Source organism: Protopterus annectens, chromosome 4.part0 (assembly GCF_019279795.1).
Source record: "Protopterus annectens isolate FY-2018-M chromosome 4.part0, PAN1.0, whole genome shotgun sequence".
NCBI lineage: Eukaryota > Metazoa > Chordata > Ceratodontiformes > Protopteridae > Protopterus > Protopterus annectens.
Window position 1 is genome coordinate 930,832,886 of NC_056733.1, and position 16,092 is coordinate 930,848,977.

General features: G+C 37.5%; 1 protein-coding gene across 1 annotated transcript in view; it reads left to right on the top strand.

The window, feature by feature from the left end:
* The window catches only part of KNTC1 (kinetochore associated 1), a 3,090,908-nt gene that overhangs the window by 867,431 nt on the left and 2,207,385 nt on the right, over window positions 1-16,092 (top strand). Inside the window, exons 23-25 of the mRNA XM_044068909.1 lie at window positions 850-906; window positions 992-1,093; window positions 9,343-9,462. Coding sequence (XP_043924844.1) covers window positions 850-906; window positions 992-1,093; window positions 9,343-9,462 — 279 coding nt within the window. The remainder of the gene's footprint in view (window positions 1-849; window positions 907-991; window positions 1,094-9,342; window positions 9,463-16,092) is intronic.

Consider the following 16,092-nt stretch of genomic DNA (forward strand, 5'->3'; position numbering starts at 1 on the left):
CTCCGCCGCTTATTGCCTACTCAGAGGTGACCTCTGCCTAACATACAAGGCCATGTCAAACCCAGTTCTGATGGGCATGCTGCACTTAGAGACCCCAATCTGTCCGTGCCACACTCTCCAGGGACCTGAACCTTGCCACCACAATAAACAGAACATGCTGGAGGGTTAGATTCCTGTCCCAGAGACTCCCCATGCTCTGGAACAAACTACCCATTCACGTCAAGCAAAGCTCCTCATTAGCCCTCTTTAAGAGAAATCTAGACAATTGGATGGGAAATAGGAAATTCACCCCAGGGATCACCTCTGTGGCTCTGCTCGACAGGGGCGCAGGAAAATAACTTTATTGGGTGCTGAAAACCAGGAAACATTTTGGCTAGGCTTGTATAGGCCCTAGGGCCGATATCCTAGTACCTACCTATGAAAAGATCTGGAGATGCATTCTCTTTAGAATGACATCACCATGATGTCCTGGGCAGAGGCAGAGGAAGAGTTTTAAGTTCACTTTAGGGATGTCTGAAAGCTCTTCAAGTCAGGATGGCTGCCTCCAGCTAATACTTCAGAACACTGAGTGATACTGCAGCAGTCATCCTTTTGTTGTTATACTGTGTGTAGTCACACAAATGTACAATCAAAATCCTCTGTATACCTTTTCTTTCCAGGTAGATTATGAAACTTTCCTGTTAGAGGGCCAGCTGTTTTCTTACTGATAAAGATATGTAGTGACTTTTAAAATTAACTCAGTTTCATTATGTTCTGATTTTTATGAATGTTTGCAGTAGTTATTAATAAGCTGCTTTAATTAAATGTCAACATGCGCATTCATTATTAATGTATATGTTCTCATTTTAGAAACCACTATCAAAATGGCTGGAAAACAAAGCTCGAAGTCTTGAATTAACTGAAAAGGTAAAATTTAAGCAACAGCAGATTCCATTTAGGAAAAAGTATTCTTTTCAAATGTTTATGAATATGTTTTACTTTTCTTTAACAGGGAAAATGGCCAGAAAATGGACTTGAAATGGCAGAACTCTATTTTACTTCTAGAAATCCCAGTGATCTCAGCTTGGCATCTTCGTGGCTGTGGTTTCCTATGGTACATTTTCTGACTCATTAATATTCTAAGTATTTCTTTTTAGCTGAACGTGAGGAATTATTTTGATTTTTTTTTTTTGCCACTTCCAAACAAAAATTCTGCAATGTTGTTAGTCTTATATTGACTGTTTTAATCTGAGAGTGAAAGGAAGTCCGTAGGTATGTTATAGGAAACAAGATATCTTTGGGAAGGGGCTCTGTATTAGCAAGGTCATGTCTGACATACCAGACAGAATTATTCAAGTGTGCTATGTATATGCCTTTTTTTTTTTTTTTTTTTTTTTTGAAATAAACATCTTTATTTAACTATCACATATGAGATGGGTAAACTTGCATTTATGTAAATGAAAAACAAAAAAATGACACCACTTTAGTTTCAAACATGATGCATCACAGACATCACTGAAACATCTGTAGTTGTACGCACTATGCATTACTTATAATCTAGTCAGTCTTTGTCAGTTAAGTATTATATGGCTCATTCAAATCCTGCCTCTTAAACCTCGTTCCTTCTCTACATATTTTGTTGCCACAATTCCCATTTTTTTCCATGTAGTGTGTTCCGTCCCTTTTTAAAGATCCCCAATTCCAGTTATTACTATATTCACTACTTTTTCTAAAGTTGGTGCAGACTTTGGTTTCTATTTTCTAGTAATTTCTTTTTTGGCAGCCACCTTAATTAGACTCTGCAAGGCTTTAATCTGTCTAGATAATTCCGATTCTGTATCATAGCTCAAAAAAAAAAAATCATCCCCCCACTCAATCCAATCTGCTCACCCAGCATCTCCAAGAGAGCGGTCCGCAGTGAATTGTTAGTCTGCCAGCTCATTGCACTCCCAAAAAATATGTTCCTAGCTACCTGATTCTTGCCCATTAGAACTTCAACATTTGCTATCCACCTGAGAAAGAATTCTTTGGAGTCTACTTGGGGTATAAAAATATCTATGTAAACACTTCCGGGCAGAGATCCTAAATCTTCTACACTGTGTTGTGTATTTGGGAGATGTACACATATTCCCCATTGTCTCTTTGTGAATTGCTTATCCAGTCTCTCTTCCCAGTCCTTTCTAAGCTCCTGATTGATTCTTATAATTGTCATGCAATATTTTATATGCTTTAGTAATTATTCCTTTTTCAACAGCAACTTTTGTTCTAGATTCTATTAAAAACTCTACCAGAGCAGGTCTTTCATTTAGGACCCACTTATTTCTTTCTCGTTGCCTATACTCTATCAATCCTTGGTAGGGAAGGTAATCTCTAACCTGCAGACCAAATAAATTCTTGGCCTCTTCCCAGTCTATTACCGTTGCCTTTCTAGTTATTTGCTCCTGATACCTTGGTTCCTTTGCCAGTTTTCTCCAGTAAATTTCAGCCCCTCTTGCCTATTATCTGTAACCCTGACCACAGCCATCTCTATTGGCAGAATCTCTTTTCTCCATTCTCGGGCTGGTTTGGTTCTTAGAATACTCCCTGCTATTTTATGAATATAATACTCTGTATGATTTTTGTTCTCCTTAAGAGTCTGCATCCAAAATCACAATCTGTCCTTATTTCTTGAGCTCCCTCTGGTATCATCATCAATCCTTTCCACTCTGAATTATAGTTTTCTGCTTGTGTTATATATAAGAGCCTTAACTGTGTTGCTCTAAAATACGAGTCCCATTCACGTTGTCAAAAGGGCTGTTAAACAAATGCCCTTTGATCGACAAATAAATGGCAAACTACCAAAACTTCGAACGGCCAAGTAAGCAAATTTTTTCCCAGGGGAAAAATCTCCTGGGCGTTATCGTGAATTTGCCCTTTCCTCCAATGTAGTGCAATCTCTGAGTTGATATATTTAGTTAGGGAGGATATGGGGGGCAAAGCCCCCCACTTCATAGGGTTTGCGGATTTGTTTAATTTTTTTGTTGGCCAAGTGATTTTTTTCCATGGGAAAAAAATTGCTTATTTGGCCATTCAAAGTTTGTCTTTCGGTATTTACGTGTCGATCAAAGGGTGTTCCGTGAACAGCCCTTTCGACAACGTAATATACAGCCTAAAATACCCCCTCAAATTGGGTAATCCTAGTCAGCCTTGTTGTATTGAAAGAATCAACTTATCCCACTTGACCCTTGCTATCTTCTCTTCCCAGATAAAAAAAAAAAAGTTGAAGAATTTTAATTGCTATCCACAGCTTCTCCTCTGGTTGATAAAATATGCCTGACCAGAAAGCATTTTGATTGCTTGTATCTTAGTATCCATGTCCATATAACAAAGCTTCCAGTTTCTCAGGTTTTGTATTATCTTCTGTTTAGTCTCTTCCGGCATATCCTTAGCTGCCACAACAGAGTTATTTCTAATCCATACTCCTAAATCATTTTATCATGTCCTCATAAAAATAGATATTGCTGGACCAATTTGTGTATTTGTATTGGTACATAACTTACCGCTATTGCTTTTGTTTTATATTCATTAATTTTGTATCCCGAGAAGATTTGAAATGGTCTTAAAATGTTCCACAACACTGTAATGTCCCTTTCTGGTTTTGTCATGTAGAAAATAATATCTGCAAGTAGAACCAGCTTTTCTTGACTACCATACCAATTATATTCTTGAATTTCTGAGTTCCTTAGTTTCTTTGCCAGTGGTTCTAAATAAAATGCAAACCAACAAAGGGGAAAGTGGACAACCCTGCCTGGTTCCTCTACTCAAGCAGAAGTAATCAGAGAGGTCCCCACCCACTTTAATTTTCACCTCCGAACTCTCATATATACTCCTAATCAACCTTGTAATTGTATCAGGGAAAGCAAATGCTTCCATTGAACTGCTCATAAAGTCCCAGTCTACTCTCTCAAATGCTTTCTCTGCATGAAGATCCACCAATGACAGTGGTATTTTCTTAGATTCTGCTTCCCTCTGGATCATCATTGTTCTCTTAATATCGTTAAATGTTTGTCTTTGGTTCCTAGGTGTTTACTAGGCTAACGACCACAAGGGCCTTTTTAAACCTAGCCATCATCCCAAATCTCTGACTAGTTCTGATACCGTTGATAAGTGTAAGCATGGGCCTGGGAGATGAACCATTTACAGGTTACCTGTTTGCATCAGAGACGTAGCTGCCAAACTAGGAATGAATTTCCGTTTTCCCATCCAGTTGTCCAAGTTGCACTTGAATTGGATTAGGGAGGAGCTCTGCTTCACATGGATGAGGGAGCCTGCTCCATAGACTGAGTAGTCTCTGGGATACATACCTATCTCTTCAGCAGGCTTCTATTTATATCACAGGCAAGGTTTAAGTCTTTAGAACGGGTAATTCTGGTACTATTTGTTTTGTGGATATGCAGGAGGTCCATCAGAGTGAGGTCTGACAGTGCCCTGTATGCCGGGCATAGATCTCCCCTCAAAAGCCTGTAGGAAACTGAATACAGGGATAGGGCCTTGAAGCAGTCTGCGTAGGACATATTACGTCCTATATTCTTTTAATGAGGAACTTCTGTGGACGTTCCAATTGTTGGATATGCCTGGTATGGTACATACCAAAGGGGGAATTGTACTCAATGACAGGTCTGATGAATGCTGAATACAGTGGAATAATGACTTCCTTGGACTTGGATGTCATACCTTTGTTTATAAGTTGCACAACATAGAATGATTTCCTCACCAGTGTAGACATGTGATGATCAAAGGCTAGATTACATTGTGTGTGTGTGTGTGTGTGTGTGTGTGTGTGTGTCCGTAAGTCCCTGACTACTGGGTCAACTCTTAGGGGTGTGTTGTGAATGTGACAGTTACCAGGGATGGATGACTTCCCAAAGGATACTATTATGCATTTCTTGACATTTAGTTTTAGTCCATGGCTCTGACACCAAATGTTTGCCTGCGTCAGCCCCTTCTGGAGAACATTCGTGTCAGTATGAGATTCAGTGACAGCTCCTAATTTGCAATCATCTGCAAATTTAGTCAGCCCTCCACAACCCTCCACAAAACCATATTGATTCATATCTATCAATTTTGGTATCACTTTTGCCATTATTTTAGCCGTTATAGACATGAGCACTTATAGTCATGGTTTAATATTGAAAAGGGCCTGTATGAAGCTGGATCAGATGGATCTTTACCCTCTTTAGGTATTACCGTTACCACCGCCTTCTTCCAGAAAGCTGGTACTTCTCCTTCTCTTAAAGTACTGTTAAACAAAACCTTTCGGATCTTTCAGTTTTTCCCTCATAGCTTCCAAACTTTCGCAGGAATACCATCTATTCCTGAGGACTTTCCTGTGGATTGGTTACATGTAGCGATTTTTATCTCATCCCTTCCTGTCCTGTTAGTAATTGAGCCTCGTCTACCTTTAACCTTGGCGTATTTAATTCTTCCATAAACATTTACAATTTGTACCTTTTCTTGATTTCCATATTTCTCTGCTTTATACAGACTTTCATAAAATCTGTATACGCCCTCTTGTGTGAGTCCACCTCTTCATCAGTTCCATTGACAGAATAATTTTAAATATAATGGAGTGGTTCTTTGTCTCCTTTCCTTTCCCAGCTGTCTTATCAAGTGAACTGTCCTAAATTACAACTTTTGTCTTCACTAGGCTTCATTTTTTCTGGTTAATATCTGGTGTGTGTGGACAACAGTATTGGTATGCATCACAGTGAGTGGCACAGCAGATTGTGTTGTCTCCTCACTGGAAGCATGCATCCCACTGAACAACAGTATTGGCATGCATCACACTGAACAACAGTATTGGCATGCATCACAGTGAGCAACCGTATTGGTATGCATCACAGTGAACAACAGTGTTGGCATGCATCACAGTGAACAACAGTGTTGGCATGCATCACAGTGAACAACAGTGTTGGCATGCATCACACTGAACAACAGTATTGGTATGCATCACAGTGAACAACAGTGTTGGCATGCATTACAGTGAGCGGTACAGTGGCACAGCAGATTGTGTTGTCTCCTCACAGCAAGCATGCATCACAGCGAACAACAGTATTGGCATGCATCACAGTGAACAACAGTATTGGCACACATCACAGTGAACAAAACTATTGGCATGCATCACAGTGAACAACACTATTGGCATGCATCACATGAACAACACTATTGGCATGCATCACATGAACAACACTATTGGCATGTATCACAGTGAACAACACTATTGGCATGCATCACAGTGAACAACAGTACTGGCATGCATCACACTGAACAACAGTATTGGCATGCATCACAATGAGCGGCACAGCAGAGTGTGTTGTCTCCTCACTGCAACCGTGCATCACAGTGAACAACAGTATTGGCATGCATCACAGTGAGCAACCATATTGGTATGCATCACAGTGAACAACAGTGTTGGCATGCATTGCACTGAACAACAGTATTGGTATGCATCACAGTGAACAACAGTGTTGGCATGCATTACAGTGAGCGGTACAGTGGCACAGCAGATTGTGTTGTCTCCTCACAGCAAGCATGCATCACAGTGAACAACAGTACTGGCCTGCAACACAGTGAACAATAGTATTGGCATGCATCACAGTGAACAACAGTATTGGCATGCATCACAGTGAACAACAGTATTGGCATGCATCACAGTGAACAACAGTATTGGCACGCATCACAGTGAACAAAACTATTGGCATGCATCACATGAACAACACTATTGGCATGCATCACAGTGAGCAACAGTATTGGCATGCATCACACTGAACAACAGTATTGGCATGCATCACACTGAACAACAGTATTGGCTTGCATCACAATGAGCGGCACAGCAGATTGTGTTGTCTCCTCACTGCAACGGTGCATCACAGTGAACAACAGTATTGGCATGCATCACAGTGAGCAACCGTATTGGTATGCATCACAGTGAACAACAGTGTTGGCATGCATTACAGTGAGTGGTACAGTGGCACAGCAGATTGTGTTGTCTCCTCACAGCAAGCGTGCATCACAGTGAACAACAGTATTGGCATGCATCACAGTGAACAACAGTACTGGCCTGCAACACAGTGAACAACAGTATTGGCATGCATCACAGTGAACAACAGTATTGGCATGCATCACAGTGAACAACAGTATTGGCATGCATCACAGTGAACAACAGTATTGGCATGCATCACAGTGAACAACAGTATTGGCATGCATCACAGTGAACAACAGTATTGGCATGCATCACAGTGAACAACACTATTGGCATGCATCACAGTGAACAACACTATTGGCATGCATCACAGTGAACAACACTATTGGCATGCATCACAGTGAACAACACTATTGGCATGCATCACAGTGAACAACACTATTGGCATGCATCACATGAACAATACTATTGGCATGCATCACAGTGAACAGCAGTATTGGCATGCATCACAGTGAACAGCAGTATTGGCATGCATCACAGTGAACAGCAGTATTGGCATGCATCACAGTGAACAGCAGTATTGGCATGCATCACAGTTAGCGGCACAGTGGTACAGCAGATTGTGTTGTCTCCTCACAGCAAGAGGTTCCCTTATTTCAGTCTCGACTTGGGTGCCTTCTCTGCAGAGTTGGCATGTCTTCTCATGGGTTTCTCCTTGTCGACTTGGGTGCCTTCTCTGCATGTCTTCCTTGTGTTCTCAGGGGTTTTCTCCTTGTCAACTTGGGTGCCTTCTCTGCAGAGTCTGCATGTCTTCCCTGTGTTCTCATAGGTTTCTTCTTGTCGACTTGGGTGCCTTCTCTGCAGAGTCTGCATGTTCTCACAGGTTTTCTCCTTGTCAACTTGGGTGACTTCTCTGCAGAGTCTGCATGTCTTCCTTGTGTTTTCATAGGTTTCTCCTTGTCGACTTGGGTGCCTTCTCTGCAGAGTCTGCATGTCTTCCTTGTGTTCTCACAGGTTTCTCCTTGTCGACTTGGTTGCCTTCTCTGCAGAGTCTGCATGTCTTCCTTGTGTTCTCACGGGTTTCTCCTTGTCGACTTGGGTGTCTTCTCTGCAGAGTCTGCATGTCTTCCTTGTGTTCTCACTGGTTTTCTCCTTGTCGATTTGAGTGCCTTCTCAGCAGAGTCTGCATGTCTTCCTTGTGTTCTCACGGGTTTTCTCCTTGTCAACTTGGGTGCCTTTTCTGCAGAGTCTGCATGCCTTCCTTGTGTTCACACGGGTTTTCTCCTTGTGCTGCAGTTTCTTCCCAAAGACATGTAGGTGGAGTGGACGCATTAAACTGACCAAAAGTGCGAGTGTGTGTGTTTGTGTGTGGTATGGAAAAACTACTGTGGCAGGGCTAGGCTGCTGGCAGTGTGAACCTTGGCTCTAGGTGATTGTGACTCTTGAATTGACGCCCCAACTCCATGTACAAAAATGGGAAAAGGGGGGTGTGGGTGGGTGTATTTTCACGCACAAGAAGAACTGTTTAACAGTTCTTCCTGGTAGAACATAGGACCAGGATCATCATTCCTGCTTTTGATGCTTGGATCCTTTCCATTTTCTTGGTTCTTGCAGTATATCTAAAACGTTCATTGTAGTAGACATCTATTGATGTACCATTGCAGTGGGTGAATTTGTAAAGGCAAACGTTTTACTTCTCTTTCGGCATTGGATTGTCAGGATATGTTTCTTGCAGAATTGAAAGTGCATGTCAAACAGAAGAGGACACGCCGTTCCAGTAGCACGTTTTGACTGAAGTGCTCTTACAGGATTTTCTTCAGCAGCCATATGTAACACCTCAACCAATATGTGCCATTGGTACAGTGTCTCCTCTTCATTTTGGGATGTACTTTCATCTTTTTACACAGGAAGGATTCTTTTAAATGAGAGGGGCAGATCATCTGTACCTTTGTTCTTTAAAGTTTGTTAACAAAGTAAGTGATCTGTTCCAAGGAGGCTTTTCATTCACGTCCTGGACAGTAGGTAAATATAAACACAATCGCGATGTAATTCCGTATGCATTAATTGATGATAATACAGTGAAACAGAGTAACTAAAATAAGAATTACAATGTTAAGTCAAAGAAGCTGTAGGAGCTACACAGCACTATCCACACTATTGATGGATGGAGCTCTATTCAGCATTTTTGAACTTCTGGTTATTATTTTACTTTGTTGTTTTTGATTAATTGGATAGTTTATTTCAGGATACTGTGCATTGAGTTTTCACTAACTTGCATTTGACAGCATAACTCTCAGTGCTACTGGTAATCAATGAGCTCCCTGGCAAAAGATGAAGTTATACTTGTCAGAATATTGCTAATTTATTTCCTTTTTAACTTACTGTTACTGGTCTTTCTCTAGGCAGAAGATGACAACTGTGAAGAAGTGAATCAATTAAGAAAGCTCATCAGCAACCTGCAACAATTGGTAGACCTGTACAGAAAGTATAACTGCAGAATGCCACTGTCTGATTTTGAAAAGGTAAGATGTAAAGGTATCTAATCTTTGAAATAATTATTCACTGTAATAAGGAAGGAGGCATGACCCTGATAACATTGTAGCCCTTCAGGGTAAAATCATTGGAGAAATATTCCAAAACAAACAACGTACTGCCCCACTATTGGGTGCAGATAGAAGAAAGCCCTAACTGTGATCCAGGTAACCAGTGTCCAGGTAGCGGCATGCTTTGCTGCATGGAGCATGTCAGATAGGATGGGGCTGAGTGGCTATCACATACTCACCCTTCCATGTCAGGGAGGATCAGGGGCTGGTGGTTCTGGGTTGCTGCTGGGGTGACAGCTAAAGGGGAGCACTGGTTGTAGTAGTTGTAAAACATAAGTCTTCAGAGCATGTGCTGCCTAGGGGCTGGGCATCAGCATGTAGGCAGAAGTAGATCTGCTCTTTGTGGTTGTAGAGAAACACTGTGGGGGTTAGTAGTTCTATGGAGAGTGGAATGAATGCTATCTAAAACGTCTCACTATTGAAATGTCGCACTCGAAATGCTGAGTGCCGATAAGCTGGAAAAAAAAAAAGACTGGAAATCCCGGCGAAGAGCAAATCTCCTTCATCGCTCTTCTACTTTAAACTTCTTTTTTCCAGGGGCCAAGCCCAAACATAAATGGCACTTCTCCTGTCTGTTTATGGGAAATCTGCCTTACACATTCATTCTTCTTCTACCAAAAGGAAGAAAGAAAGGAAGGCACCCAAACTCGGCACTTATGAATAGAAGCCTTGGTAGGAAAACCAGGTCAGTGAATGGCATGCATTCCGAATTCAGAAACAGCATTTGGATTGGCGGCAAAGAAATTCTGAGGATTAGGCATACATACATAACATATATACTGTACTCCTTGCAAGTAGGATATACATGTGACGTATGACGCAGGTAAGGTATAAAGGCTTGGTCTGCTGGTTGGACGTTAACTATCCTCAGCAGGATATCCGAAGTATAAAGAATACTGCAATGGCCATAAAGAAGGACATCTGATGTTCAAGTTTGGGTTGGATAATTCTAAAACTTCTGAGGTTCTCTTAAATAGCACCCCTTTTATTTTACATACAGTGGGGTGATTAGAGAGATCATTTTTAAATATTAGGAGGTCTTAATCAATTCCGGCCAACCTGTTAAAATTATGGGTACCAAACCTGCAGTTGCATATAAAAGGAAGCCCAATATTAAAGCATTTTGGAAAGGAACTTTAATTGGGTTAGTGACGTACCATCCATACAAAAATGTCAACGTTGTACTCAGTGCCTATATATTAATATAGAGGAGAAGTAAAACATTACTGGTCAGTGCCTCTGTATTAATATAGAGAAGAAGTAAAACATTACTGGTCAGTGCCGATATATTAATATAGAGAAGTAGTAAAACATTACTGGTCAGTGCCTATATATTAATATAGAGAAGAAGTAAAACATTACTGGTCAGTGCCTATATATTAATATAGAGAAGAAGTAAAACATTACTGGTCAGTGCCTATATATTAATATAGAGAAGTAAAACATTACTGGTCAGTGCCTATATATTAATATAGAGAAGAAGTAAAACATTACTGGTCAGTGCTGATATATTAATATAGAGAAGAAGTAAAACATTACTGGTCAGTGCCTATATATTAATATAGAGAAAAAGTAAAACATTACTGGTCAGTGCCTATATATTAATATAGAGAAGTAAATCATTACTGGTCAGTGCCTATATATTAATATAGAGAAGAAGTAAAACATTACTGGTCAGTGCCTATATATTAATATAGAGAAAAAGTAAAACATTACTGGTCAGTACCTATATATTAATATAGAGGAGAAGTAAAACATTACTGGTCAGTGCCTATATATTAATATAGAGGAGAAGTAAAACATTACTGGCCAGTGCCTATATATTAATATAGAGAAAAAGTAAAACATTACTGGTCAGTGCCTATATATTAATATAGAGAAGTAAATCATTACTGGTCAGTGCCTATATATTAATATAGAGAAGAAGTAAAACATTACTGGTCAGTGCCTATATATTAATATAGAGAAAAAGTAAAACATTACTGGTCAGTACCTATATATTAATATAGAGGAGAAGTAAAACATTACTGGTCAGTGCCTATATATTAATATAGAGAAGTAAAACATTACTGGCCAGTGCCTATATATTTAATAGAGAGGAGAAGTAAAACATTACTGGTCAGTGCCTATATATTAATATAGAAAAGAAGTAAAACATTACTGGTCAATGCCTATATATTAATGTAGAAAAGAAGTAAAACATTACTGGTCAATGCCTATATATTAATGTAGAGAAGAAGTAAAACATTACTGGTCACTGCCAATATATTAATATAGAGGAGAAGTAATACATTACTGGTCAGTGCCTATATATTAATATAGAGAAAAAGTAAAACCTTACTGGTCAGTGCCGATATATTAATATAGAGGAGAAGTAATGCATTACTGGTCAGTGCCTATATATTAATATAGAGAAGTAAAACATTACTGGTCAGTGCCTATATTATTAATATAGAAGAGAAGTAAAACATTACTGGTCAGTGCCTCTATATTAATATAGAGAAGAAGTAAAACATTACTGGTCAGTGCCTATAAATTAATATAGAGGAGAGGTAAAACATTAGTGGTCAGTGCCTATATATTAATATAGAGGAGAAATAAAACATTACTGGTCAGTGCCTATATATTAACATAGAGAAGTAAAACATTACTGGTCAGTGCCTATATATTAATGTAGAGGAGAAGTAAAACATTACTGGTCAGAGCCGATATATTAGTATAGAGAAGAAGTAAAACATTACTGGTCAGTGCCTATATATTAATATAGAGAAGTAAAACATTACTGGTCAGTGCCTATATGTTAATATAGAGGAGAAGTAAAACATTACTGGTCAGTGCCTATATATTAATGTAGAGAAGAAGAAAAACATTACTGGTCAGTGCCGATATATTAATATAGAGAAGTAAAACATTACTGGTCAGTGCCAATATATTAATATAGAGAAGAAGTAAAACATTACTGGTCAGTGTCTATATATTTAATATAGAGGAGAAGTAAAACATTACTGGTCAGTGCCTATATATTAATATAGAGGAGATGTAAAACATTACTGGCCAGTGCCTATATATTTAATATAGAGGAGAAGTAAAACATTACTGGTCAGTGCCTATATATTAATATAGAAAAGAAGTAAAACATTACTGGTCAATGCCTATATATTAATGTAGAGAAGAAGTAAAACATTACTGGTCACTGCCAATATATTAATGTAGAGGAGAAGTAATACATTACTGGTCAGTGCCTATATATTAATATAGAGAAAAAGTAAAACATTACTGGTCAGTGCCGATATATTAATATAGAGGAGAAGTAATGCATTACTGGTCAGTGCCTATATATTAATATAGAGGAGAACTAAAACTTTACTGGTCAGTGCCGATATATTAGTATAGAGAAGAAGTAAAACATTACTGGTCAGTGCCTATATATTAACATAGAGAAGTAAAACATTACTGGTCAGTGCCTATATTATTAATATAGAAGAGAAGTAAAACATTACTGGTCAGTGCCTATATATTAATATAGAGGAGAAGTAAAACATTACTGGTCAGTGCCTCTGTATTAATATAGAGAAGAAGTAAAACATTACTGGTCAGTGCCGATATATTAATATAGAGAAGAAGTAAAACATTACTGGTCAGTGCCTATATATTAATATAGAGAAGAAGTAAAACATTACTGGTCAGTGCCTATATATTAATATAGAGAAGAAGTAAAACATTACTGGTCAGTGCCTATATATTAATATAGAGAAGTAAAACATTACTGGTCAGTGCCTATATATTAATATAGAGAAGAAGTAAAACATTACTGGTCAGTGCCGATATATTAATATAGAGAAGAAGTAAAACATTACTGGTCAGTGCCTATATATTAATATAGAGGAGAAGTAAAACATTACTGGTCAGTGCCTATATATTAATATAGAGAAAAAGTAAAACATTACTGGTCAGTGCCTATATATTAATATAGAGAAGTAAATCATTACTGGTCAGTGCCTATATATTAATATAGAGAAGAAGTAAAACATTACTGGTCAGTGTCTATATATTAATATAGAGAAGAAGTAAAACATTACTGGTCAGTACCTATATATTAATATAGAGGAGAAGTAAAACATTACTGGTCAGTGCCTATATATTAATATAGAGAAGTAAAACATTACTGGCCAGTGCCTATATATTTAATATAGAGGAGAAGTAAAACATTACTGGTCAGTGCCTATATATTAATATAGAAAAGAAGTAAAACATTACTGGTCAATGCCTATATATTAATGTAGAAAAGAAGTAAAACATTACTGGTCAATGCCTATATATTAATGTAGAGAAGAAGTAAAACATTACTGGTCACTGCCAATATATTAATATAGAGGAGAAGTAATACATTACTGGTCAGTGCCTATATATTAATATAGAGAAAAAGTAAAACATTACTGGTCAGTGCCGATATATTAATATAGAGGAGAAGTAATGCATTACTGGTCAGTGCCTATATATTAATATAGAGGAGAAGTAAAACTTTACTCGTCAGTGCCGATATATTAGTATAGAGAAGAAGTAAAACATTACTGGTCAGTGCCTATATATTAACATAGAGAAGTAAAACATTACTGGTCAGTGCCTATATTATTAATATAGAAGAGAAGTAAAACATTACTGGTCAGTGCCTCTATATTAATATAGAGAAGAAGTAAAACATTACTGGTCAGTGCCTATAAATTAATATAGAGGAGAAGTAAAACATTAGTGGTCAGTGCCTATATATTAATATAGAGGAAAAGTAAAACATTACTGGTCAGTGCCGATATATTAATATATAGAAGTAGTAAAACATTACTGGTCAGTGCCTATATATTAATATAGAGGAGAAATAAAACATTACTGGTCAGTGCCTATATATTAACATAGAGAAGTAAAACATTACTGGTCAGTGCCTATATATTAATGTAGAGGAGAAGTAAAACATTACTGGTCAGAGCCGATATATTAGTATAGAGAAGAAGTAAAACATTACCGGTCAGTGCCTATATATTAATATAGAGAAGTAAAACATTACTGGTCAGTGCCTATATGTTAATATAGAGGAGAAGTAAAACATTACTGGTCAGTGCCTATATATTAATGTAGAGAAGAAGAAAAACATTACTGGTCAGTGCCGATATATTAATATAGAGGAGAAGTAAAACATTACTGGTCATCGCCAATATATTAATATAGAGAAGAAGTAAAACATTACTGGTCAGTGTCTATATATTTAATATAGAGGAGAAGTAAAACATTACTGGTCAGTGCCTATATATTAATATAGAGGAGATGTAAAACATTACTGGTCAGTGCCTATATATTAATATAGAGAAGAAGTAAAACATTACTGGTCAGTGCCTATATATTAATATAGAGGAGATGTAAAACATTACTGGCCAGTGCCTATATATTTAATATAGAGGAGAAGTAAAACATTAGTGGTCAGTGCCTATATATTAATATAGAAAAGAAGTAAAACATTACTGGTCAATGCCTATATATTAATGTAGAGAAGAAGTAAAACATTACTGGTCACTGCCAATATATTAATATAGAGGAGAAGTAATACATTACTGGTCAGTGCCTATATATTAATATAGAGAAAAAGTAAAACATTACTGGTCAGTGCCGATATATTAATATAGAGGAGAAGTAATGCATTACTGGTCAGTGCCTATATATTAATATAGAGGAGAAGTAAAACTTTACTGGTCAGTGCCGATATATTAGTATAGAGAAGAAGTAAAACATTACTGGTCAGTGCCTATATATTAACATAGAGAAGTAAAACATTACTGGTCAGTGCCTATATTATTAATATAGAAGAGAAGTAAAACATTACTGGTCAGTGCCTCTATATTAATATAGAGAAGAAGTAAAACATTACTGGTCAGTGTCTATATATTTAATATAGAGGAGAAGTAAAACATTACTGGTCAGTGCCTATATATTAATATAGAGGAGATGTAAAACATTACTGGTCAGTGCCTATATATTAATATAGAGAAGAAGTAAAACATTACTGGTCAGTGCCTATATATTAATATAGAGGAGAAGTAAAACATAACTGGTCAGTGCCGATATATTAATATAGCGGAGAAGTAAAACATTACTGGTCAGTGCCTATATATTAATATAGAGAAGAATTAAAGCATTACTGGTCATTGGCTATATATTAATTTAGAGGAGAAGTAAAACATTACTGGTCAGTGCCTATATATTAATATATGGAAGAAGTAAAACATTACTGGTCAGTGCCTATATATTAATATAGAGAAGAAGTAAAACATTACTGGTCAGTGCCAATATATTAATATAGAGGAGAAGTAAAACATAACTGGTCAGTGCCGATATATTAATATATAGAAGAAGTAAAACATTACAGGTCAGTGCCTATATATTAATATAGAGAAGTAGTAAAACATTACTGGTCAGTGCCGATATATTAATATAGAGAAGAAGTAAAACATTACTGGTCAGTGCCTATATAATAATATAGAGAAGTAAAACATTACTGGTCAG